At 40.2% G+C, this 26,849-nt stretch overlaps 1 protein-coding gene across 10 annotated transcripts in view; it reads left to right on the forward strand.

The window, feature by feature from the left end:
- LOC120797560 (collagen alpha-1(XXV) chain) overlaps positions 1–26,849 on the forward strand; it is a 144,225-nt gene that overhangs the window by 75,593 nt on the left and 41,783 nt on the right. For 9 of the 10 annotated variants that reach the window (XM_040141328.1, XM_040141327.1, XM_040141331.1 and 6 more), the window contains 7 exons: positions 2,800–2,844; positions 6,411–6,418; positions 16,462–16,488; positions 18,720–18,746; positions 24,497–24,556; positions 25,498–25,569; positions 26,257–26,373. In XM_040141328.1, coding sequence (XP_039997262.1) covers positions 2,800–2,844; positions 6,411–6,418; positions 16,462–16,488; positions 18,720–18,746; positions 24,497–24,556; positions 25,498–25,569; positions 26,257–26,373 — 356 coding nt within the window. The remainder of the gene's footprint in view (positions 1–2,799; positions 2,845–6,410; positions 6,419–16,461; positions 16,489–18,719; positions 18,747–24,496; positions 24,557–25,497; positions 25,570–26,256; positions 26,374–26,849) is intronic. The other variant, XM_040141326.1, reaches the window with a different exon arrangement.

Genomic DNA, 26,849 nt, shown 5'->3' on the forward strand with positions numbered 1-26,849 from the left:
TTTTTTTTTTCTAAATTCACTGCTCTCATATGAATGACCTCGAATGGTTATGAGCAATATGACAATCTCTTATATTCACTGGTCAAAAACTGCAGTTTGTGATGTGATGAGTTGTGATATTTGACAGTCTCCCATAGTCCACATGTGAATTTCATTTCTAACTGGCTGTAGCCATTGGCATTCACTGCTTTGATCCAGCTTTGCACCCAAGCCACTGCATAAGGCCATTTTGCACAGATAAAATTTTTACCTGATGAGGGCATAGATGAAGAGTTAAGGGATGACCAAAGACAATCCATCCAGTAGTTTTAAGACATTTAACTAAGAAACAAAGTCCAAAGCCCATTTTCATATGTCTGACTAAAAACTTTGTCTGACCCAACTTTTGAATAAACATCCAGTTCCCTTTGATTTATTTCCCTTTCAGGGTCAAAATCTGTGAAAGGGTTTAAAAGGTTTCAACAGATTGTTCATAGATGTTGACCCTCACCATGAAATTCTGCACCACCTTTTTTCTGAAACCAAAGTTCCATGACTGTACTTGGGATACTGTGAGAAAACACCAGGCCAGTACGATGTTTTTGAGCAGGAATTCAGGCAGACTTGACGGGCAGCTTAAGATCTCTCAGCAACTCAGAACCAAGTTGGAGTCCTATTCACTTCATTTATGGCCAGAGGTGACACAATACTTGGTCACTTTTTTTTTTTTTTTTTTGCCTTACTTGATTAAAAATCATCTGAAAACCTGTTTTGACTGGGCTTAATGGACTTTGTAAAGTAATTCTTTAAATGAACATTTCATAAACTGAAATGTCATAGCCTTTTTGTTGACTTTTGTTTGTAGTCTTTCAACGTTACTCTATTGTACGGGAATCTCTCCTTACTGTCTATAATCAGAGTGAAAAATATAGTGATGAATACTGTGAATCCAAATGATATCTGAAAATAATGTAAGGTATTTTCTCTGGACCACCAACTCCCATGTGGGGAGTGTTTTTCTCAGCAGCTGTCAAAAATATACCACTGAAATCAGGAGGATGTTGTATCGTCATAGAAAATATTCCTCTCCGAGGTGTCAAGTGTCATTTCAAAGTGAGCAATAATGAAGCGACTGCCAAGTGCAGTAAACCCCTTCTGTTTCTTTTAAAGCCTTAAAAAACAAACCTATGGCGAAACCAGGGTTGATGTCAGCCATAGTAAAATGAGAGTCAAACTCCACCTGTGGTTACATACTTTAAACTGTGCCTGGACCCTTCGCTGGCAGTGCCTGACATTATCCTGGCAACTGTCCAAAGGGAGCAGACTCGGAGGCTGAAGCAGAGCCAAACAGTGGGATCAAATTGAGGACTACGCATCATACAGACAGTTGTGCAACATAATCCTGCATTTTGCACCCCAGTAACACATCTGGTGTATCATAAATCAGACAAACACTGCGTAAAAGGCATTATTCTTTTTATTTTAACCTTTACTTTATAACTTTTATTTTCCTTTTTTATAGAGGGACAGAGATGGCAAAGTTTAGAATGGCTAGCAAATAGGGAAAGGAAAGTTGATTAGAAGAACTTGCTGAAATTTAAGGGGAGGTTTTTATACAGGCTTGGGTGGGAGGTTAGGTCAGGTTATTTGGACTATTATGGACTTGTATTTTGAGTCCTGTTTTTTAGCTGTTGACAAAAGCTCAGTGTCACCAAGTCCTCCCTCGGAGCAACATGCGGTTAATGTTGAGCTATGCACTGTTTTAAAAAAAACTTTCACCAACCCCATTACATGACTGTAATTATCCCGAACCCCTAACATGACGACAAAAAGCTATTCTTTGCCAATACAAGGGTCAAAAGAAGTTTCAAAATGATTTGCATAATAACTCTTCACAGTGTTGCTGCTGCCTGAAATTCTATCTGGATATTTTGTGATGCAGATCCAGACAGGGAAAATTGTTCCTATTGGTTCCAGTGACCTCCAATCTATTTGATCCTGACAGCTCCTTTAATGTTGACTGGAGAGTGCAGTTTTAATTTTTAGATATCACCCATTCCATTGCAAGTTGACAAGTCGTCCTCAGAGGTGAAGCATGCCCGTGTACTACTCTGACACCATATTATAAGAGCTCAACATTTAATTTTCAGCTGGTCTAAAAGTCACAGCCTCACCCCTCGGATAAATTGTGAATGCACCAAGTTTTTTCAGCAGAGAGCAAACAAAATGCCAATGCCTGAAAATTTGTTTCCAGCTGCCAACCTCAGGAAAAGACTGCATGTATTGCAGGGAGGAGGAGGTCATTTTGGGAGAGAGACTCCAAATTTCCAAAGGTTTTTTTTGTTTTTTTCCCCTCTGAGGACTACCTGCATACAAGACAAGCCCACTCAAGTCTTGAACATGCAAAACCTGACAAAGCATGTAATTGTTTTACTCCTCCAGCTGCACTTCAGCAGATTGATAGTAATGGCAGGAAAATGGCCAACAGGAAAACACGTGTAGATAAACAAATAAAAACCAGAGCTTCTGTGCTGAAAGCAACAACTGGAAAAGGAGAAAGGGGTTGATGACAGGATGAAGCGCACATTTGTGTGTGTTTCCTTTTTTTCAACTCAGTTTATGTCTAAATAGACCCGAAATACTTAATGAACCTTGAGATTCCGAGGTGTTTGTAGTCCAAATACAATATTTTGCAGTGGCTCTTCCTCATCCTCCTGTTGGTGGTTTGACTGTGAGAATACATGAAGAATATGAAACTTTTATACAAACAAAGACAATCAAGTTACTGAACAAAATGTATTATATTCTTCTTTTTTGCAGGACCTCCGGGAAAGCGAGGAAGAAGAGGCCGCAATGGAGAACCTGGTAGGTGTGTGTGTGTGTGGGGGGGCAGGCAAAGTTTCTTAATCCAGAAACATTTAAGGAATAATTCAGTAGTACATCAGCAAATCATACTGCACTACAATCATGTAAAAGTACACTATATATCTTTGGAGGCCAAAATAGGTTATGGATGTATAATTTGTGGCCTGGTTTTTTCACTGTTCACTTGCATTGTTTCAGCTTCAGTTGTTATGGAAACACTACGGTGCAGTTTGAGAAAATAAAAGCGATGCCCAAACTTGTTGAAGGTGATGACGTGCGTGTCTAAACGTCGAGACGCTCCAGCCCAGACATGATGTAGTTTCGTTCAGCTTCAGTATATAGAATAACCCACGCTTGTTGGCCTCCACAAATTCAGCAACAAGTTGTCTTAATGAGTTCAGGATCCCCAATCTCCCCTCCCTCCTCCCACACACTCTCCTGGCCTGACTCAACAAACTTGGCCCGGCCGAGGCCTCGAGTATCTAGGAAAAGGACATGCTGTGCAGTGACACTCCCACAAACCGAAAGTGTCGCCACAAATTGAATTCACAGCGCGAACATGTATTTGGCAGGGAGCTGGATCCACACTCGGCTCACCTGATAGTGAAAGTGATAATGGGCTCTGGAGTGTGGCGGTGTTCCTTTGCTGAGAGTGCAGGGCAGCAGGGCATAGCCAACACTTTGGAACAAAATTACTGCCCTCGTAAAAAGAAATTAGAGACCGGGCAAACCAAGGTCCCAATTTTACGTGAGGCGGAGTCAGAAGGGAACGGTTTGGTTTCACAGCCGGAGAAACAAACTCTGTGTCTTTGAGGGAAAAAAACGACGCTTCTGTTTTTACCACCAGATCCAGCCACTGCTTATCAAAGTCACCAGCATCGAACCGAATCAGCTGAGGTCTGTTATTTGAGTATCAAGGATTCTCTTACATCCTTCCTTTTCAGTTTTGCCAAATTAATTTAGGATGCTGTTTGAGGCCATGTTCTGCATTTTGAGACATGGATCAGTGTGGTGTGGCTCTCTGCTCTCTCACATAATACTAAAGTGATCCAGTGTCTGACTTGCCAGGGAAGATGAAAAAATGAGAAATCAAATGACAGCTAGAAAACAGTTCAATGTTCTGGTTGGCCACACATTTGAAATACCGTCAGGCTTTGTTTATGCAGTGCTTAACTTTCCAATAAACATCCACCATGCCAGTGTATTTCAAATGGCACCATTGTGCGAAGACAGTTTGTTCATTCTCTGGTCAGCCAAAGCAAATGTGGAGAATGTGAATGGCTTCCTCTCAACAAATCAATCGGAAACAGGCAAACAATCATACCCACTCACAATGTCTGGACTGGAGTGGCACAGTGTCTATCATGGGTACACAATAGGGAAAAACTGGGATGACAGGCCTCACCATTCTGTATAATAGCCCAAATTACAGTACTAAACCAGGCTGAAGTGTGTTGTCAAATCAGACAGATTTGGCTCAAGTTAGTCAACCTGAAATGGTGCCTGTTTAGAGAGACCGTATTTATAAATGTCATGAACAATGAAGATCACTCCATCTTTTTTATCTGCATGTTCACTGGTTATGCACATTTTTATGCGTGGCATTTTTAGCTTTACAAAAGCAATGCTTTAAGCGTCCTTGTACAGAGAATGTAATTTAAAATTTTGGTGCTTTAAATGCTGTAAAAGTGACTAGCATGCAATCATATCTCCGTTATTTCTGTTTACATTTACTGTTTGGATGTGTTGGAACGTAACTGTAAACCTTCTGCAAATCCAATTTCCCTCTTAAGTTCACAACACTGGCGGTTGTTGAAGGGAAGCATATTTAATTCATGATTCGTTTTTACCAAAATTAACCAAGCCGCCGCAAGGTTCCCACAAATTCACAGGGAGGTGTTTTAGAGTTTACTAATCTACAAAGGTAAAGGGAAGCTTTCGCCCAGACTTGGCTTCAACTGACAGAGAGAAGGAATAGGAAAAAGACACGGGGATATTTACCTATGAATGAAACACTTCATTAGAATCTCTTGTTTGTTTACCGGTAACATATGGAAAGGAAAACTGTGGCATGACGGTTTAGGATGAAAAAGGTTTTGTAGCAGTGAAAGCCACAGTCTCAAACTGTTCTAGCAGGTGGCCAATGCTGGAAAGTGTTAGAAGTTTCCTCACATATTTTCCCTATGTGAATAACCAGTTCTTGTTACTTATGTACCTCCATTCACAAAAGGTGGAATTTATGCTAAAATTGAGAAGCTTGAGCAATTTACCCTTAGTGGTGCATCAATTTCAAGTATGAAGAAAAGCTTCCTCACAATAAAGCTTCTTGAAAAAATTACTTTGAGAGCCCCATTTCAGCTGTGTAACCTTTGTGTCATTTTAGAGCATTATAACAACCCTTGCGGCTATGTAAGCGATCACATTCCCCATACAGTACAATACCTGTACCAGTGAGTTCAGCAACCTTTAAACTCAAAGCAGAAGGGTGAAAAATTATGGAGGAAATGACTAGAAGTATCAGTGTTAGAACAGAAAGTGAAACTCAGCTCAGTGACTGAATGATGCTGGAGCTTTGAGGATGGATTATTTTACAAAATGTCAGAACTTTCCATGGATTATCTTCCAGCAGATTCTGTATTTGGTCCATCAAGAATTTGAAGTACTAGCAACCCCTACAACCTTTGAGATGCCTATTAAATGCAGCATATATTGTACATTTTACCACATTATTTCTTTGATTTTCCATCACTGATGGTTAAAAAAACGTTGTACTGAGCCCTTCGACAGAGCGGGACATGTCAAATAAACACACAGTGGAGCAGGTTTATTAAAAGCTAAGTGGTCTACTGTAACTCAGCGATCCATGACAATGCTACAGAAGTGCAGCCCAGTGAGCCTCTAATATGGCTCCTTAAATGCCCCAGCTGCAGGAGCAATTTGCACTTTCCCCTGGTCATGAAGAAGAACAGTTCAAGGACATAGGACTTGTAAAGAGAAAAAAAACAACTTTTTCAGGGTTAAAGCAGCTGGGTACCTTTTTTTTAATAAGAACCTAAAGACCTGAAATGATTTGCAGGGTTCTGGGGAGCACTGAAGTACGTTTGCACACAGTCCTTTGAGCAGCAGTAATTGGGAAAAAGACGAGTGTCACCTCACAAAAACGTGGGGGGAGTTTTTAACAAGCTCACAATCCCTTGTAGTAGTGAAATTAGAGCTACTTACAAATGTAAAATGTGATCACCAGGCCTTGTGGCCATTGTTGGCCCAACTGCATGGAAAATAGATAGGAATCTTTGGTCACAATGCCTTTGTTTTATATCATAGGTACAAATACTAATGGGTTAATAAAAGAGAATTTCTGTCTATTTGGTGTAGTCTGTGAATGCATCATGGAAGAGATGTATCTTTGTGAAATGTTCCTTTCCAAAGAAATAATTCTCAGAAATGGCCTGCTTTCCCATTTTACTTATTTGAATATGTGGTTTCATTGGAAAATGGATGATTTGAGTCTGTTTGATCACTGATTGAAAACACACTAACCATGTATTTTTTCGTTTCTCTTTCAGGACCTCCTGTAAGTATGCCTGCTTCACATCTTTCCCAACTGTGACAGCCATGTGAAGGTAAAAGATACAGCCAAGCAACAGTAAAACACGGCTGCAGGATGCTGCAGCAACAAATTACAAACATCCAGTAGTATTAAAGTCAAGAGTAGTTTACATGAAAGAAAAAAATGGCATAAAAACCACAAGGTCACATTAAAAAAATTGTTTGACGTTTGGGGAAATACACGTATTCACTTTCTCGCTGGGAGTTAGAGGAGAGGACTGACACTACTCTCATTTCTGTAAACTGAATATGAATCCACAGTCAGCAACAGGTTAGATTATTTTAGCATAAAGACTGGAACCGTGGTGAACAATCACTAGATAAAAAACTGTAAAGCAAGCATAGAGGTATAAATGTTTGTTTTTACAATTGATGTAGAAGAATTATGACAAATTTGCTACCAGAAATCTCAGCTGCACCACACACTCTGACTCTATTTTTAAAATAATCTCTTCATCCCAGCCTTCCCCGAATAGGGACCCTTTTCCCCTTCATCTGGGCAGTCTGGTTTGTAATATCGTTGCTACCAGCCTTACATCCCTGCCAGGTCCCTGAACCTGAACAGATTATCTCACCTCATTATACCGGCTGATCAGATTCACTCCCCTTACCAGATGGAATACTTCAGAGTTTCCCCAAAGATGAAGACAAACCCATACGTACATAAGCACCAGGGACTGTGACAGTTCCATATATAACCGGGTCAAGCGGGCACTGTGTGTGTGTGTGTGTGTGTGTGTGTGTGTGTGTGTGTGTGTGTGTGTGTGTGTGTGTGTGTGTGTATTCTGTTAAAATTATTTATAGTCCAGAGGCAAGTGTGATTGAATAGGTATAATAGCGTGTGCCGACTGAGCTGTAAAAGTCGTAAGTTAATCCTCAGAGCCTTCTCAGACACTCGTTCCTGGGGTTCTGGGACGTAAGTAAGAGCAGGTGGTCTTATTTTTCAGCCTCTCAGGCCAGGCTTTACATCTGACAAATAAAATCATACTGTGAGATGTCTCAAGAGCCGACTGAAGTCCAAGAAGGGTTGTCCCTGAAATGTTAATACAGCAGTAGAGGCTGGATTTGCCAGTAAATGTATGGGATGTCTGTGTTTTGGTACTTTTGGGATTGCTCCCTTGGTAAATCCAGTGCCCATACAGTAAGTACCTGACAGCAAATCACTCTCTGAAGTCATTATAGGCGAAAGTGCTGTAAACGTTTGGTAGAGTCCTAGTTTTACTGTAGCCAAAGCAAAACCCATATTGCACTAAACAAATAAAGGCTGTAATTTACAATAAAGACCTACAAAAAGTCTACATTTCTACAAATTTCTGTAAGTCTTCCGAAATAAAAAATCCGAAATAAAAAATCCTGTGCCAGTTTCTTAAAAAGGAGACAGTAGTAAGTGATCTCGTGTGGTTTCTCATTTGGTATGCCCACCTGGGGGATGGCAGGGGACACCTCGCTATGAATATTCAACAGCAATCCCTCTAACTCTGGGAACACTGCGTAAATTGTACATAGCCCTTGGAGCCAAACAAACCAAGCACTGCTAAGGTCGTTACAGATCTGTGACTTAATCGTTACTCAACCGCTGATGAATGGACAGGGACCTGTGGTTGCAGAGACAGAAAGAGAGTAGGAATTCTCAATAAAAACTCGTGAGGAAAAGATCCTCATTGGTGGTTTCTGATAGGCGTTTAGACATGGAAAAATGATTTGCTTTGTTTCGATTTCCCTTTTCCGCTGCTTGAGTTTTTGTGTCTGTTTCACATGGGATCACTGGGTTGGTTGTCAAGTGATGAGTGGTTAGATATAACTTATTGTTCTCCAGACAGATTGGAAAAATATTAATGGTGACATGTTACAGATGTGCCCTGAGGTGATTTTCAACTTTTACACCATTCACAAGAAGGGTACTTTGCGTCCTTTTGCCACTGTATACAGTTTGCTGTGTGAAGGTTAGTAAAGTTTTTTACATGACAGCTGAGGCAAAAATGATCATGTCCTCGTGTTCTCATTTTTTATCTATTTTTCTCATCTTTGTGCGACTCGTCAAGGGTGGTCTGTGTCAAAACATCAAGCCCAAGCACCCACCACTATGTGTGCACACCATTTAGCACTAGTCAAGCATAAAACACCATCCGTGAGGCTGCACTCGAGTACCCACTAACAACGCCCCGCCAACCGTGCTTTTTTAGCACAGGCTGTATGCGATACTAAATTAAAATTATACAGACAGAGAAAGAAACTGACATGCTTTGAAATCTGGTCAAAAGGAAAGGGGAATTATTTGAAAATGATACAATGGGGGAAATATCAAACTCACTTCAGGCCGCTAAGCATGCCTCTGCATTACACGGGAGTCTCAAGCCAGGCAAGCTACAGTACAACACGAGCCCTTTCAAGAGTTCAGTCACATTAGCAATCAGGTAAATAAAGCTGGTGATATCTGTATATATCTGTATTTGACAAGTAGCTTCCACAGCCCTTCTTCATCTGTTGAGATTCCAGCGACACAGGTAGAGTATGATCTGTCACAACGAATGAATTATGCAGCTGCGATACAGAGATTAGAGGCAATGTGTGGGTGAAGCAGAGTAGCCTAGGCGCCCTCTACCCTTCATCCTTCATCTGCTATGCACCACAGCTCCACACCTGTTAATAAAACATATTCCAGCTAAAGTTTGATCACTCTTGCCCTCTGGAGGAGGAGAAGGCGCCAGCTTATTTAAAGTGAGACTCCAGTTAGAGTTGAAGGAGGCCCTGCATGCTCTGATGTGTTAATTTACACTTTTTGCTAGGCTGCATGTTGTGAATTTAAAACAGAAAATTCCCATTAACAGTTTCAGATCAGCACAGCGAGATAACGCACACACTAACATACATGCTTTGGCACTGAAGCGGCCCACCGAGAGCTACAAGTGGATCTATCTGACATGACAGCATTTATTTGGTCTCATAAGGGCAGCGGTGCTTGAGGAGGCCTACTGGCACTAGATGTGACAACATTAAGAGTTTGACCTTTTCGATGTCAGTCCTGTGCTCATGCTGTGCCCATCAGCAGCGCTCGTCTGTCAACAAATGGCGAGAGGCAGTGCTCGGGCCAACCGTGAGGTTTACTCACAGTGATTTGAAGCAGCCCATAGTGCACTTTGGTAGGCTGAGCAGGCTGAAAGGGAAAACTGACTGTCACTACCTTAGCGTGGTGGGAGAATAAACACTGTATGAATGCAGTTCTCACAGTTTAAGAAAAAACTCAACATCTTTTCGATTGAGAGGAATTTTCCTCCGACTCATAACATCAAATAATGAGAAATGTAGAGGCCAGTATGTGGTTCTAATTGAATAGACAGAAGAAGTGAAAGAAACACTTTTCCAACTGGAACATTGTCCCTTATTCAACATTTCATATCCATAACAAGAATTTTGTGGGTCATAAATTTGCTTACGTATTGTGCAGGAAAAAAATGGCTTTGATGTTGGCCTTTTTCATGCCTACAATTTGGTTAAAGCTGTTTAAATGTCTCCTTTTCTCAGGCATGATGAGACCCTCCCTTACTGAGATTGAGAATTACGTATCTCCTCCATGTTTTACTTGCATCTTATCCCTGTACGTAGGCGACCCACACCTATAACCAATCACATTATCAGTTTCACTTTTCTTCAGTTCGCAGCATTCCTGCTCCCACAAGAACATTAAACACATAACAAGCAGAAACATACTCACAAACACATACACACACATTAAAGTCATTTTCTGCCGGCTAATTGTGATACATTGTGGATATGGGAACCAGATGCCATTCCCAAGTCAGTTTTCCAGTGTGGTTTTCCTATCCCTGCCTAACCTCGGAATACAGATTCCCCCAACGAGCACCAGCCACTTGTGGTGATCCATTCCTGCCCATTCTGCTCTGATTACTCACATCCCTGTCCTCCATTAGTTTCCCGCCATGAAAAAAAGTTCCCCCAGGGCCCAAGGTAATATGATTGAGGGTTCCCATGCAGCACTAACAAATGAAGGTGCGCATATAGATATGTTTTTACAGGATGTCTTTTTCTCAGTCCCAGCTTAGTGAATGTTTGAAACTGGGCAGATTTCACTTTGGTGCATTTTCTTTATCTCTTTGTATCGAGGTGGGACATTTCGACCTTGAGCTTACTGTATGAGAAACATTTGTTCAGATTAAACAAACAGAATATATCATGTTTACTCATCAGCTTTAGGTGGTGTTGGCAGTCAGATTTAGTTACCCTCAGAAAGAGCCAGGATAGCTGCCACCCCCATCTCTATGCTAAGCTAAGGTTACTGGCTGCTGGTGTTAGGCTCATATTTACCATTTAGATTTGGGATTGGTATCAGTCTTCTCATCTTACTCAGAGAGAGAGAATGCAAATAAACATATTTGCCAGATATCAAACTATTCTGGTAAGTCAGTCAGGTCAAACTGAATCAAGGCTGTTGTGAGGTCTATAACTTCTTTGTATTTTGATGCATGGCAAACATGATGCATCACTTTACTGTGTGAAGTGCGTCAGTCAGTGTTTAGTCTTTTCAAACCCTTTACTTTGGCTCTCTTCCCTCTTTTGTGGTGTGCAGCACTCCTCACCTACCCCCTCTTCACTTACTCATTCCTTGTCAACACTTGGTGCCTGGAGGATTGCTTTGCTTAACTTCCTGTGTACACACATGTTTATTAATATTGTGTAGCTGTTTGAACAACCGTGTGCCTGTAAAGAAGAGGTTGTAAAAGCGGTAGTTGCTGGCCTGTTCTCTCAGAGATGCCAGTGCTCCAGGGTGAGATGATTGGATCCATGTGGCCGGCAGTTCAGGCTACAGTAACTGCTGCCAGCCCAGTTGGCCCAGGTTCTCCGGCTAGGATATGAGCTCTGTTTGATGGATTGATGTTCTGGACCTTGATAGGTTTAACGGGTCACTGTGATGAAAACTAATATAGCTGAGTCCAGACAGAGGTTACATGCAGATCCCACGTTCCTGACTTTTTGCTTCTTGTTGGATTAGGTGGATTGCTTCATAAGATTGTACCAGCCGCTCACAGCTAAACCCACAAGAATTACTTTGCTCATGTCAACAACAGCCAAAGCTATGGATGTGAGCCAACCCCTCTCCTCACACTGCATAGTCAGGCGAGCACTGTCAAGCTTTCATCCATCATGTTTCCAGAAAATGATAGAGAATGGGAATGTGAAGAATGGCTATTCAGTGTCTTTACTTCTTTGTTAGGCACTTAAATTAGGTTTTCGGAAGTGAGGTACTTTTCAGCTTGTGAGGTGGTGTGAATGCTGCTTGGGTATTCAGTGAAACCATTTGTCTTTGCTGATTACAGGCCTACAAAATATAGGGGCCTTATTTGAGAAAAAAGGAAAAATTGAATTTGTGTATTTAAATCAATCAGTCAATAAATCATTTTTAAAAGATGCAATATTTTAAACATCACAATTACAAATTTCAAAGATCATATATCATATAGGACTTATTACAGATACATAATAAAAACAATGTAAATAAAAACCCACTAAGGACTTGCTATTAGTTGAACAGCAGCATCTTGAGTTGAATTCTGTCATCTTTGCATCATATTATTATGACATGGGAAACATTTGAACAATTTCTGATCTGTAATTTAGAGATCAGTAAATCTGTGAGAAAGTGGCACAGGGTCAAATTATATAGAAAGCATACCACACATTACTTAGAATGAATTAAAAATCTACACAATTCTGTACAATTGAAGGTAGACCAACACAGAAAATTAAAAAAAAAAAATAGCTGTGCAATGTTTTCACTTGTTTCTAATCAGCATTGCAGGAGCCACATATGAAATGTACCACAGTGCTAGGATCAATTTACTGAACATCATTTACTATTCCCTCGTAATATGAAGTTAAGTAAGCTACATTGTCATATTTGTATGGCAATGTTCTCTGTGTTGCTTGCGGATTTGGCCCCAATTCCCTTTGCCTTTTTATATTTCCCTGCAGACCTTTCCATATTTCTCTCCCAATCTGATTTTAAAAGTGGCAGGGTTTTCCTCTTTTTTTTTTTTTTTTTTTTTTTCTCACACCAGCAGCTCATTTAGGCCATTGCTGGAGACAGTGGTCATGGTTTGGCTTGGAATACAAAGCTAGACATGTATGTAGATAGAAAAAAAGCTTAATCTTCCAGTCGTCAACCAACTCGACAATATCCTGCACACAGGATGTTCTGTTACAGATCATCTCATGTTGGGAGTTTGACATACGTTTGCCCAGCACGAAGCAGCAGAAGGTGTGAGGCTTTACCATCAACGTGATGTGCGTCATTTTCAATAAATGGATGTAGAGCTTCTCATAAGTCAGACACACATGGAAATCCAAAATGCAGACGTGTTTAGAGCAACAATGTTTTTAATCTCTACAGAGATCTGTTAAAGGAATAATTAGCTTACCTCTGTCCACAGGTAACAAAACCACACTACCAGCACCTCTAAAGCTCAGCAATTACCATGTTACATCTTGTTTGTTTCTGGAGTCCCTCCTGGTTGCCTGACAACTTTATGGTGATGACAAGCCTTTGTTCTAATGCCACCTGGCTGCTACCGGTAGTTTCATATTTTGGCACGAAAGCAAATACGTTTATTTCCCAAAATGTTAAGCAATTCCTTTTAGGAACATTATAGCATTTTTTTCTGACATGCATGTGGCCACTCAAGAATGCAATGTAATTGGAATATACACATGTTGATGACACTATAGAGGGTTGATCATGTTCAACAAAGCAACTCGCTAATGCAAAGTATGCAGGTTTGATCAAACAGAAGTAGCCATGATGAGCCATGGAGCACCTGCTAGAGGGCTGCTTTTAAAAAAGAACCAGAGAGAAGCAGTAAAAAGATGTGAAAAGCACACACAGGTGCTGATTAGAAACCTTCCTTGGGGCAGATGAAAACCACAAAGCTTCAGAGACACCTTGACAAATAGACACCCGCTGCACTTCTGCTGTAGTACAGTTCTCTCCTTTGAAATAGTCTTTGTAGGAGAGCTGTTTAATAGTCTATATTAAATACGGTCACTGGACTCGCTTAAACCTCTCTGAAAGCTCTGGTGGATGCTGTCTGTCCAAGTGATGTGCAAATGATGGGCCGTATAATGAGCAGGTGCAGAATGGATAGTGAAATCATTTCCATGTGCTTTACAACCAGATAGAGTAAAATGAACAATATTTTGGCAAGATATTGTTAGCCGTGTCAAAAGCAGCATTCCACTCAATTGTGAAGTACAGATTGGTAAATGCTGCTGAGTGAAGAATAGTTTATTTGATTGATACAGTTTAACACGTGTGATAGGACTATCAAAAGATACCGTTTAAAAATGAAAACATTCTTAATTTCATACCAAGCTTAGATGCCTGATGCAGTGATTTCCAGCCAGGGGTACGTGTACCCCAGGGAGTACATCTGCAGTTGTTTCAGTGTACATATTTAGATTGTGGAGAAGCTCAAGTAATTTGAAAGAAAGAAATAGATCCACATACTGAGTCAACTGTAACACTTGAACACCTCATGCTGAGAGGGCATGGAAACTAATTAGTCAAAAGGTGAGTTAAAACGTCTAAATGTAATTGATGAAATGGTTGCAAAAAATGGCGGTGATGAGGAAGGGGTACTTGGGTTTTTCTGACAGGGAACCAGCAATTTAGTTCATCAAACCTGTTTTATTTATGTAGGATATCTACTCTAGAAATCTAACACCTGTGACCCCATTTTCCTCATTTCTTCCCTCACAAAACGAATACAGACCTGCTTTTTTTGCCCTATTATGGAAGTTCAACATGGATTTGATCATGTTACTGCACTTATCTTGAAAGGATCTGAATTTATTGAAACGCTAAATCCCACAAAGCAGTTTTCATTTTCCTCCACCAACTTATGGTGCCCAGTCATCTACCCTAGTAATTTTGTGTGCCAACTATCTGTATTTTACAGTGCCAGACATAATACTAGGCAGGCTTGTGCAAAAAGCTGCAGTGGGTATATTTATGTATTTCTTTGTTGCAGCCATTCATATGTTTGCAGTAACAGCATGTCAGTAGCCTCCTATCGTCCAAAGGCAATTTTCCTTCACAACAAAAAGCCTGCACTGATTTTCCTTTAGTTGCCTTCCATTTTCAGGAACACACAGGAAACTTATTTAGCCCCTCTGAAATGCCTCTACATAATAAAAGTAAAAGTCACATTTGAATCCAATATGTTGCCTCTGTTATTCCCCTGCAGGGAACTGCAATCTGAAACATTGTTTTCATAATGGCGCATTTTGTGTTTAAAAGTGTGTTGTGGCTCTTTGTATGGCCTGTCAAGTAAGCAGCAGGACCACCTCCTTAGATGTGTATGTATTAAAGCAGAATTTCCCATCAGCTTTTGTCTGGATTTGTTGAAGCGAACACAGTTGCCTCATACTTGAATAAATAATACGATGCAGTGTACTTGCTTGTTGCACAGGTTCACAACCTCATGACCAAGGCAAATGGGGCCTAGTGTAAATGCAGTTGGGAACACATGCATTACTATACATAAACAAAAATCTATGGCTAGTTATCTATGAATCAAAAATAATGCCAAAAGGCACTAAGTAGGCAGAAACCTGGCTGCAACTCACTTCCTCCGGAGCAGTGTGGTAGATATTGGCTGAGGAAAACTGCTGGACTAGTTCTGAGGCATTTCTGTCTTAGACCGTAATATTATGTGCCAATGCAGTGGTAGCCTGTCTGTGTCTGTAAGCCTGCTATTCTGGATCACTGGTCCATAAACTCACAGGAACAGCATCCAAACATGGGTCTTATACTAATTTCATCAATCTATGGATTAGTGTCGGTGTGCTTTTCTTTGTCTCTGACATCTTTGGAAACAAACCAGTAGGATCCTAGAAAAGTCGTCCATGCACAGCTGTAACTACAGCTGTATTGGTGACAGATGAACAGATTGTTCGTTTTACCTGAGGACATACGTGACATTTTCCTGGCAGTTACAAAAGTAGTGACAAAGTTAGAGGAAGAGATGAGTTTCCCAAATCTTTGAAGTGATTGAAGAGGATTCAGATCTGCTCTCAAACACTTACTTTATCTATGACCAGGAAAAAAGAAGTTTCATTTAACCAATATATTTGACAGATAGCTTTTCAAGTGAAATACAGATTAGCACTGGAAGAATAATCTTTCTCAGTTTCTCCAAAGGCTGATGAGTATTGTTGCTAAGAGGGTGGTCAGTTAGTCACTCTGCTGACACTGACCTAATACTGATTTTTCCAAAGATAGCTTTTTCCAAAAGTCCAACCTCAGAGGAATAAAGACTGGACTCCTTCAACTTCAATGTTAAAAATGCTGTTTTTGAACGCAAGCTCATTAGGCTCAGGCGCATAGATGCACATGTCATCGTAAAATCCTCTACTTCACCCATAATTTGTTGCTGAGCCCACCCAGGAGCACTCTGCCTGCTGATTGACAGACATGGATGCAAAGCTGCCTCACAAAAACTGCAGTGTTTAAAAGACAAAGAAAAATAAGAAGTGTTCTCTTGTTCGGGGCATATTTTTAAATCGTGCTTGCCAATACTTGGTTAGAGATTGCTGGATTTGATCCTCCAAGTAAACATGGACTTGATTTGGGCCTGTTCTCTGTTTTAATTGTATGTTTGTATAAGCCCAGCTGTCTACAGTGCATAAGGTACCAGTTCCCAGTATGTGACAGGGCTTTTTAATCCAAAGCTTAAACTGATGTCAAGAAGTGCACAATGCTGGTTTCATCAAAACTCAGGTCTTGTTTATCATCTCTGTTTCTTGGCTAACATGATTGGTCACCCTGGTTTTTCACAGTTGTTCTTGGAGTGTTGTATCTGACCAAAGTGTACCATGGCACCAGAATGATTACAACTAACTCACATGGACCATCATTTGTTTTTGTTTCTCTTATTTATGTGTTGTAATGAGAAAAAAAAAAAGTTTAAAACATTCTTTTTTTTCTCTTTGTAGGGCCCTCCAGGTCCGAAGGGTGAAAAGGTGAGTAATTTTATATATTGGTTGATTATAGTCATTGGTGTCCTGGTGATCTGCTCATATATTTTATTCAAGTGCTTAAAGAAATATTTCAATATTTCAGGAAATATGCTTATTTGCTTTCTTGGAGAGTTTTAGTCAAAAGATGGATGACGGTTATGTGTGTATGCAAAGCTAGAGCCACTCTTTTCTAGCGTAGCTTTGCACAAAGACTGGTGGACAGATGGAAGCAGCTAGCCTGGTTCTGAAGGTAACAAAATCCACCAAGCCATGCTAGCCAGGCGTTTCCTCCCTGATTCCAGTCTTTTTGCTAAGCTAACCAGCTGCTAGCTCCATATTTACTCTTCATATATACTGTACAGGTGTAAGTATGGTGTCAATCTTCTCATCTAACTCTTGGCACAATAGTGAATATTCTCATTACCTAAAATTTTAAACTATTTCTTTAAGAAAGTTGAAATTCAGTCTTTAGTATCTACACCCTCATACACTTTTAAAGGTCAAGACAATAAAAGTCTTTGTTTTTGCTTTTCTCACACTTAATTTGTCCATAAAGGGTTTCATTTGGCAAGTTCTGCTATAATTCACATTCAAGTAATCCTGATCTAAAGTCTCGGAGTCTGAATATTTAAATTCTCCTGTCGTTCACAAATCCACAGCACAGAACATTAATGACTGAAAGCCAGAGTGCGAGTTGAAGCCCTTAAATGCCTCACTGAGCATTCATCCATAAAACAGCAGTGGAGCATGCAAAATAACCACACTGTCTCTTTATAAGTCTGCAGGACTCGGGGACAAATGTGTGCCCATGGCTTTGCTTTGAAAGACTAAAAACATGAAGTCCCCTACTTCACACCAAAGCTGATGAAGTCCCTGAATTCACGTATAACGGAAACAATTGGCTGTTAGATTTTAAAGTGCATACTTCTAAAAGGCTAGTAGTTAAGATCAAGGCCTGTTACAAGCAAGCAATGACTAAATTAAGTATTTATTCACGTTTTGTGTGAAGTAAGCAACTTGAGTAACAACCCATTATATTTAAAGGATCATTCAGCTATAAAAAACAAGAAATTAAATGAAATGGAGTAAGAGTGCTAACCATAGCAAAAAATCAAACACAGATAAACGTATGATCACATTTTTCATGTCTCTTTGGTAACTGATGATTTCTGGTTGTGTGTATTGTGGAATGGCGTTGACAAACGTCATGAATGAACAGTGTGATTTTTTTTTTTTTTTTTTTTTTTCTCCCTAATTTGGTGTCCCTTTAAAGCAAATAATAGAAGTCATAATCATGATTTATAAAACCAGATTAAAATGATTGTTGAGCATCTGTTATGACCATCATGAATAACCCAGTCTTACTGAATAGATGCATGTTCATGCCTCTCATGTGAACCAGTTCATCTGCAGTTTAATGAAATGAAAAACAACTGTGTTCTATCCTCCCACCCAAGATGAATAAAGCGTGCATCAATGTGGCCATTCACAACTGTTTTCCCATTAAATCCAGTTTTGGAGAGACTGCCCAATGAAAAATTACAAAAATTCCGGGAGCTGTTTTATTTGAAATTGTTCAGGCGTTGCATTGAAGTTTGTATGAGCAAAATTTCCATCCATGTGTGATAAGTTGTTCAGCTCATTTTACTGCTGTGGCTAAATTGTACCTCAGCTAACAGGAGAGCGGAGCGCATCAAATCAGATGGTTTAAGGATGTTCAGTTATCCGATTCTAGACATATTAAGGTCCAGCATTTGGTCTTCCTTCATTTATTACAAACAAAAGTGTACTTTTGGTTTAGTTTCACTCTAATGTGATAAACCCACAGGCTTCAACACGCAGGTTGATTTGAAACCAAACGTTTTCTTCTTCAGGAACATATTCCATCCACAGAGATCTACCCCCAAAAAAGGCAGACAGCCAAAGATCTCTGGGGCGTAAAATCTGGCCTGGTAATGCAGTTCGCCCACACTCAGCCCCCCTCACCAAACCCACCAAACCTCATACCACTGCTCTCTTTCCCTTTCTTTCATACTCAATTCATGTCAGTCCCTGTTATCATAAGTGATTTTACTCTCAACCACAATGAATAGCTGAGGGTTGCTGTATTATTTTTCTTTATCAATGTGTTCTGAATTATGCCTCAGTGATTTCGCTGTGAGTCTCTTCTTGTCCTATGTGTGTGTCTTCGACCCTTGCATTTCAAGACAAATTCTTTTTCTTGCCTTCTGCAGGGGGATCAAGGCGACCAGGGACCACGGGTATGCGGTTTACTCCAACTTCTTGTGATTAGTTGACGAATGTGACTGTGTGTGTCTCCCCCATCAGAATTGTGGGCAAAAGGTTTGAGATGCATGAAATTCCTGGGATAGAGTTCTTCCCATATGGCCAAATACAACAAGCTTTTCAGCGCTGCTTATTCCTACCACAAGACTGGGCAGGCAAACGTGCAAGATACCTTGGAAGGCACGGGGTGGTATACTTTTCGATATGCAAAGGCCTTTCTTTACCTTTTGTCCTCAAATTGAACATAAGTACCAGCTTTAGCACATCAGTAGAAGAAATCTGCTCAATCTCAACTATAATCAAAAGCCAACTAGCTCTGTCTCTATAATTACTTGTGATTCACTTCACTTCTCAACATTGACATGGTGTATTCAGAGCTTTAATCATTTCCAGCTCTGTAGTTTGACATTTCTATCAAAGTGCAGCTTCTAAATGATGATAATGTGATTGCTTTTTTGTACTTGACAGACTCTGAAATGAATTACTCTATCTCCACCCAACAGTAAGCGCAGCCCTCATTTTTCTCAAATAATGCTTAAAAAATGAGCTTTCTTTGAAAAACAGACTATGATTGCACAGGTTTGTTTAAACTAGATTGCATTAACCGGGTCACATGTGCACATACATACACAGACCTTTCACTTCCTCTGTGTCTGCTGTCTTCATCAGGAGTAGATCGTATGGAGTCAAAGTCACTTTGAATGCCTGTAATTGATTTCCACAAGGGCAGAGAGCATGTAGAGGTTAGAGCACAAGGACAAGTGAACACAACAACACAGAGGTCTGTCTTGTCACTGGAATGCCAGCCATCTCCCGAGTGGATCTGATCCCAGTTCAGTCCTGGCGCCCACCCAGACATTAGATGGTTGCCGATTAACTTTGTCAGCTCTCTTCTGGGCCAGTTCTGCGCGTCAAAGCACCGCATTTCTTATGATTTGGAAGTCAATACAAGTGACCTTCCCTGTGAAATTTGATTAGTGGTCTCAGAGTGATACATCTAATGTTACAAATGGGCACTCCTAAAATGACAGCCAGATCTCCGAGTGGTTTCACACTTTCGCAAGATCTGCAAGCAGCTCTGTGAAATCTTTAGTTAATTTTTAATGATGTAAAACTATTGGATAATGCTTGTAGTTGCGAGAATTGAACTGCTGCAAACAGAGAAAAGGAAATATCTCTGGTCTCTAGTCAGATTGACTGGAGTAAACTCTCCTCTTTTTGATTATAATTTCTTGGGTTTTGCCCATAATTTGTACCCTTTTACCCTAGGAAATGGAGTCATCTGTCTCCATCAATTCAGTGATTTATGGTTTGGGAACAGCAGTGTGGCTGACAGAGTTGTAACAGGGACCAGCCAGGTCGTCATTCGTCTTACAGAGTAAATAAATAAACTGTCCACTTCAAGATAGTATTTCATTAATTTCCAATTAAGGCATAATTGTCCCCTAACAGGTATAAATTAACACGCTGTTACGGTTACATATAAAGGACTACAGAGGCATGAAAGCGTTCTAGGTTCACCACCCAATCATATTACCTCCCCAGAATGGCATATTGACTTTGCACATTAGATTAGCAGGTAAATGTAGTGGAACAGTATTAGGAATATTTCCTTAATAAGCAAAGGCATAACAGGACAAGTGCTGCCTGACCTTGACTCTATCTATCTGGCTGGAAATGAGACTCATTTCATGCCCAGTAATGGTTGTATGCAGAGTCGATTAAACCCATATGGAGGTACATGTAAACAACAGAGCATGTCAAGAATATGTCCGCTACGCATCGCAGTCTTCCAGATTACATCAAATCTAAACAGATTTAAATTTAGAATCATTTAAAGGACAGACTATTTGTGTTTGCATATATATACATGTATGTAAGTCTTTAGAGTTAGGTCAAGGGGTCAAGTCAGAACCTCTTGACCTCTGTGGCTAAAGATGTGTAAGAATCGCCACATGGCTGGCAGAATTCCCTCACAGACGCCCACTTCTCTGCCTGTTCCCCACATGTCAGCCATTTGTCGACCCTGAGGGTCAATGGCCACATCCAAACGTCAAAGGTTAACCAAGCAACAAATAATAAATTGGTCAGTTATGACAAACAAATGGTCAGCCACCTTTCGAGGTCCACTGGTGGGATATAATTAACAGAAGTTATTGGCTATGTGTATCGCCAAGAAAGGTGTGTGGTCGTTTTGAGGAATGGCAGTATCTACAGCTGTCAAGGAAAGGTTGGTGAGTTCCTGGGTCAGTGAGAGGAAAAATTCCTGAGATTTCACAAAAAAATGCCCGTTTGTCCAGTACTTTATTTCTCACATCTTGGGATTTGACCAGTTTGTCAAGTGTTCTTCCAAAATAAAGAAGCTGTGGTTATGTAATTTCCAGCATTTGACTTTTCAGTCATGAACAAAGAAGAGTTTTACAGCGTGCTGCTTGTAGATAAAATCAGAAGCCTTAAATTAATTTCACTTGAGATAAATTTAAGACTGATACCCAATCTGAGGCTTCAATTGAATGTATTATTCCACTCTTAAATGTATTACAGACATCTGTAAGCAGAGTTGGTAATCCATATATATAGATACTCAAAAAATGCCACAGCTTGTAGTTACTTGGGATGTTTTGTGTGTTTGCTGTGGTCAGGGAGATGCTGGCTCTGGCCAGTGTCCTATAACAGTTGTTGCTGATTGTCCTCATATCTAGCTTTTTGTTTACTACAGTTGAAGTAATCTCGCTGCAGGCAAATACATAGCAATAGAACTCCTCACCAAATACCCAACATCCGTTTTGGAGGAGAAAAGCAAAACAGAGCAATCTGTGAATGGTTAGGATTCTCTGTCAACCGCCATGTCATTATCATTCTCACACATAGACATCAGCGCAGAGGCAATGCAGGGTGAGCACCAACCCACACCTAGTCGAGATTTTCTCCTCTTTCTCTCATCTCTTGCAGGGAAAGATCAAACCACTGGTTTTTGGTCAACTAATCATTTAGGTTTTTCCACATTTCAAATACAAATTGGTCAGCAAGATTGTCAACATGCTGTTGACCTGGCTGCAGCTTCTTTCCAGTCTGTCCCCAGCATATGTATCAAAATGGTTGTAAAAGCAACCCAGAAAGCAGTGTGCCAGCCTGCAGATGCACCAAACTACATTTTCATGCCTTGACTCTTTTTATGGTCCACACCCACTGACCATAATCCAGTACTTGTATTCATTCTTTGTCCTCAAGATGTTTGAGGTTGTAAAATAACTTGAGAAATATTTTTGCTTCAATCCCAGTTACACACAGCATGGCTATTGTCTGCAGTGTAAGGGTATCCATTGCTGTGTTCTGCAGCAGGGCTGAATTAAATCAGCCTGCCTTAAAAGCCATTTTCTTAATGAGCCATGCTTTTCGAATTATCTTTGGAAAACCAGAGGGATGGCACCAAATCCATGTTTGGATAGGCCAGATTGTATCCTAAGCTTCAATATAAAGGAAGATTGATCTCGTACAGGGCATGTTTATGTTAATGTGCCAGTATTTGAAAAAAACTTTCTTCAGTTCATTCAGGTCCATTATTTACAGTGGAGCAAAACATGCAGCATATATATAAACAAGAAAATATGCAATCGTTGTACAACCAGCATGGTAAAATTTTTGCCTGTTCCTCTTCTAAGTCCCGCCTCCCTTAGTTACTGTTGCTAAGTTACTGTTATGACTGTTAGACTTTCCATTTTCACACAGCTAATAACATGGTTTACAACGATACCGCCTCAGGATTTACTTGTCAAAATTTTGTGTAATTTTTTAAACAATTGGGCTTGATTTCATACAATGGTAAAGAAAATCTTCCAATTTCTAGCCATTAACTGCTGATTTTGCCATCTGAAATGACAACTTTTCCTGATCCCTTTCCCTATTTTATCAGCTCTTGTTAGCTAGCTAATTAAACTGACGGTAGCTCCATGCGTTGGTTTCCAGTGTGACTCATTTAAAAAATAGAATTTGTAAAAGAGATCTTATGCAATTGATTCATGATGCATGATATTGGGCGACTGTGGCTAAAGCTTCATGTCCCTGGCAGAATTTCAGTATCATCACCAGCTGATGATCTAAATAAGTGTTATTTTTATTGTACTGTAGTTGAGAGGTTGTTCTTATAAGTATTCTTTGTATGATTAAGAAAAATATAAAATCAGGCTGTTATTCTGTTCTTAGCTTAAGTGCTTATTCATATTTTCAAGCCATATGTTTTTATTCTCAGCGTTACAGAGGAAAACGCATTTAGGATGAGGACGAACCTGTGTGTGTGGCAAGCGTAACGCTATCTTGGGAAAGGTTGGCCAGTGTTTCTGGAGTGTGAACGTCCCCAAATCAAATAAGGGACAGAACAGAGCTGCTAACATTATCCTAACCTCTGATCCAACATCTAGGACCAGCTTGTATACACTGAGGAAATGCTACACAGTGGATGTGCTAGTTGTGGATACTTCCTTTGTTAGTATAACCTGTAATCCTATTAATTAATGTAGTTAGTTAATGATGTGCTCCTTGACTTTGGAAGTTACTACTGAATGTAGTAGGCTAGTTAGCTGGACATGGTAATGATTGTTATTGACATTAGAGCAGACAACCACACCGTTTAATCCATTTTTCCTATTTTTGGTTTGAAAACGGACACCACCCTCTAAACTCTTTAGACCCATGTATATTGTTTTGTCTGTATATTGTTTTTGTCTGACCCAAAACTTGAAAGACCTCCCCAGCCTATTTACCGTTGCTGAACTATGATTGGACAACCACTGTTAGGGGATTTAGTAAACAGTCAATTCATGTTTCAGTGGACATTTATATGGCATTGTGACGTAAAAGTCATGTCAATATCAAAGGCCTTGATCGACAGGCATGCAAGAAAGTGCAATAAAATAAAAATGTATATGTCAACGTATGGGAAATATCCACAAGAAGAATAAAACTTGATGGGGTGCATTTATTTGGGTATAATGTTCAAAACCATGTATAGCTGACGATAGGCTATGTCAATGTTTATGGACTCAAATCAAAGTTAATATTCAGCTATAAATCATTGTCTCCTTTTAGCAAGCAGAAGACCCAATGCTTTCTTCTTTAATTCAGTTTTCATGAGTGGATCGCATCTGTCAGAAAGATTGTTGACTAGGGTAATGGAAACCATTTGATTGAATTTCCAGTGAACATCTCAATCCTGTGATCTTCACCAAAACTCTGAGAACAATCCCATTCCTCAGTTTACCAGCATGTTATAGCGCAAAGTCTGTTCTAGGAAAATCATCTCAATGAATGTTCTCTCTGTATATCTAGAAGAAAACAACAGGAAATGCTTACTTAGCTAAACTGAAACACACAGTACACAAGATGGCCCCAGTGAACCCGTGCACACAGTTTTATGGTGGAGAATAAACATGGACTTGTTTGAGTCGTGAATGTTTAAAATTAAATGCTGGTCATGTTTTATGTCTTAATTGAAATGTCTGGTCCTCAAAATGAATTGGTAGATTAAATTCGATGTTGGCTTTTGATAATCAGCAAAGGAAATTAGACAATTATTTTAAATCCCAGATTTTATAGAGTTTACTTGTCAAATTTGAAACAATATTTATAAGTAGGATGCTTATCTCCTTCCTCCTTTAACTGTTTTTGTTCACCCAGTGTTTGAATGTCATGCGTGTGTTGTGCCATGTTCTGCTGTTTGTCCCTTTAGGGATTGCCTGGTCTCCCTACGCTGGCTGCTTTGCACAGCAATCAGATCCTGACTGTCAAGGTTTGTCGGTGGTGGTGCCGCCTAGCTGCTCAGTCTGACCCCTCTGCGGTACACACTGGGAGTAAATGAATCACTGTCGGCTGCTTTTTCTCAAAGCCCGATGATAGAGTAGGCACAGGAAAAATCCCATCTAATTAATCACAGCCAGTCAATCATTATCCCCTTCCACACTGCCGCTACCAGTCTTTCACTCAAGAGATTTCTGTTCCACCCTACATGCCAGGTCTCCCATTGAAAGCAAAGGTGGCCTTTTACAGCTCAGTAATATGTGGTGGACTGAAACCAAGACATGGTCTGGCTTGTGTCCATTGATGCTAAAATGAATGGAAGAGGAATACTCGATGATGAACTAAAGTGGCAAAATGTTTTTTTAAAGCTCATGCCCATGGTTCACCACAAATCCTTCAATCCACCAATTTGGCCTTCGGGATTGTTTTAGCAATGGATGAAGCCACTTAATACCAATGGACACAAGCAGAATAATGCATGCATTGAAAGGCACAAGGTTAGAAATCAACCTCAACTCAGAGGGTCAACCACGCTGGTGTCAGTGTGTGCAGCTCCCGGGGTCTGATTTAGCAGCAGGCACGATGATGATGATGACGACAGCGCTTTCACAGAGGAGGAGAAATTCCCATTTTTCCGGGGACTGTGAACCCGCTGTGGCGCCCTCGCACCCCTGAGGTGGTAATTATGGGCCCTGGCTCCAAAAACTAAGCCCAGACTTCCGACGCAAACCACCTCTGTGCTGGAAAAATGTGGATTTCTCCCCCCATGTGTGAAGGCGCTGGACCGGGTTTCATGAACACAGGCCTTTCTAACAAAATCTGTTTCTTTTTGCATTTGCCTTCCTCCTCCTCCTTCTTCTTCTGGGACCTCATCCTTCTTCAACCTTCTCTCACCTCTGACCTACGACCTCTTGACCTCACACACCTGCTCAGATGGTCTTCCCTAAGATCAATCATGGCTTTCTTTCCGCTGACCAGCAGCTCATAAAGCGGCGGCTGATTAAGGTAGTGGCTGTGGCCTCACTCGTCTCCCTGTCCACCGTGCCAAGTCTCACCGAATCACTTTTTTCTCCGGCCATTCTGCAGTTTGCATGCAAACCGTCAGACAGACCTTTCACATGCACTCTTATAGTTCTTCTGTTATAGTTAAAAGGAAATATGAAAAATTCTTTTTAGAAAACAAGGTTTTATTGATGTAAAATGAATTACTGTCCTGGTACTACTTAAAGCACTTTCCCTGCAAGTTGGTGTGCTAAATATTTTCTTAGAATTCACTGTAATAATGGACCGCACATTTTCAGTAAATTTTCACCCTGATTATTGTAGTTCTACACTGGCAAATGTGATTTTTTTATTTATTTTTTATTTTTTTATTTTTTTTTCTGTCAGTCCATAATGCACAAATTTAACTTGTGAGATCAATTTAGAAATGAATGCATTTTAAGGGATTAATTTTTCAGTTATAAATCAGAACGATTACAGCTCCATCTTCAATGTTGTATGCTAGCTTTAGCCATAAGATCCAAAATGCAAACTCACCTCCATGTTATGAATGGAGGCAACCCATAGCCACCCACCAGATCATTTCACTACTCTCCTTTTCATTATCATTTGACTGCAGTGGCTCCAGTCTCAGTGGATCCAACAATATCAAAGCATAATGATGTTGATTTGTGTTATTTTGGCACATAGGGAGATCAGGGGCAAGCAGGACCACCCGGGCCTCCAGGGCCACCGGGCCCTCCTGGGCCAAGAGGGCCTCCAGGGGACACAGGCAAAGATGGGCCCAGGGGTGTACCTGGTCTACCTGTGAGTATTGATCTTCACCTGACATCTGGAAAGTTTGTTTATCTGAACAAAGATTTTCTTTTGGAGTCATGTGTAATTAAAATGGAACTAGATCAGCAAATTTCCCTGTATTTTTCCTTTTAAAAAATGCTGCAGTGTTTCCATTAAGAATAAAACAAATTAAACTCTTTTTGCACTCGCATCCAATATGACTTTTAGTCAGTGCCGGAAGGGTTTATACCAATGAAAACTTATCTAATGAAGAATAGACAAGCTACATGGCAGTTCATTGCCCTGATGTCTTTTGATAAACATGAATGTGTTCCTGAAAGGAATGCTTTTACTGTAGGGATTTATGTTTACTTGGTTGGTTTTCATTATACAGTAAAATTTAAAATGTCTAAGCCTGCCACTAGCATCACACTAATTTATGTGGACTCTGTTGTGAGAAAAAGAAGAAACAGAAAAGGCCTGTCAATTATGTTCAGCCATAAAAC

This window comes from Xiphias gladius, chromosome 12, assembly GCF_016859285.1.
Source record: "Xiphias gladius isolate SHS-SW01 ecotype Sanya breed wild chromosome 12, ASM1685928v1, whole genome shotgun sequence".
Classification (NCBI taxonomy): domain Eukaryota; kingdom Metazoa; phylum Chordata; class Actinopteri; order Istiophoriformes; family Xiphiidae; genus Xiphias; species Xiphias gladius.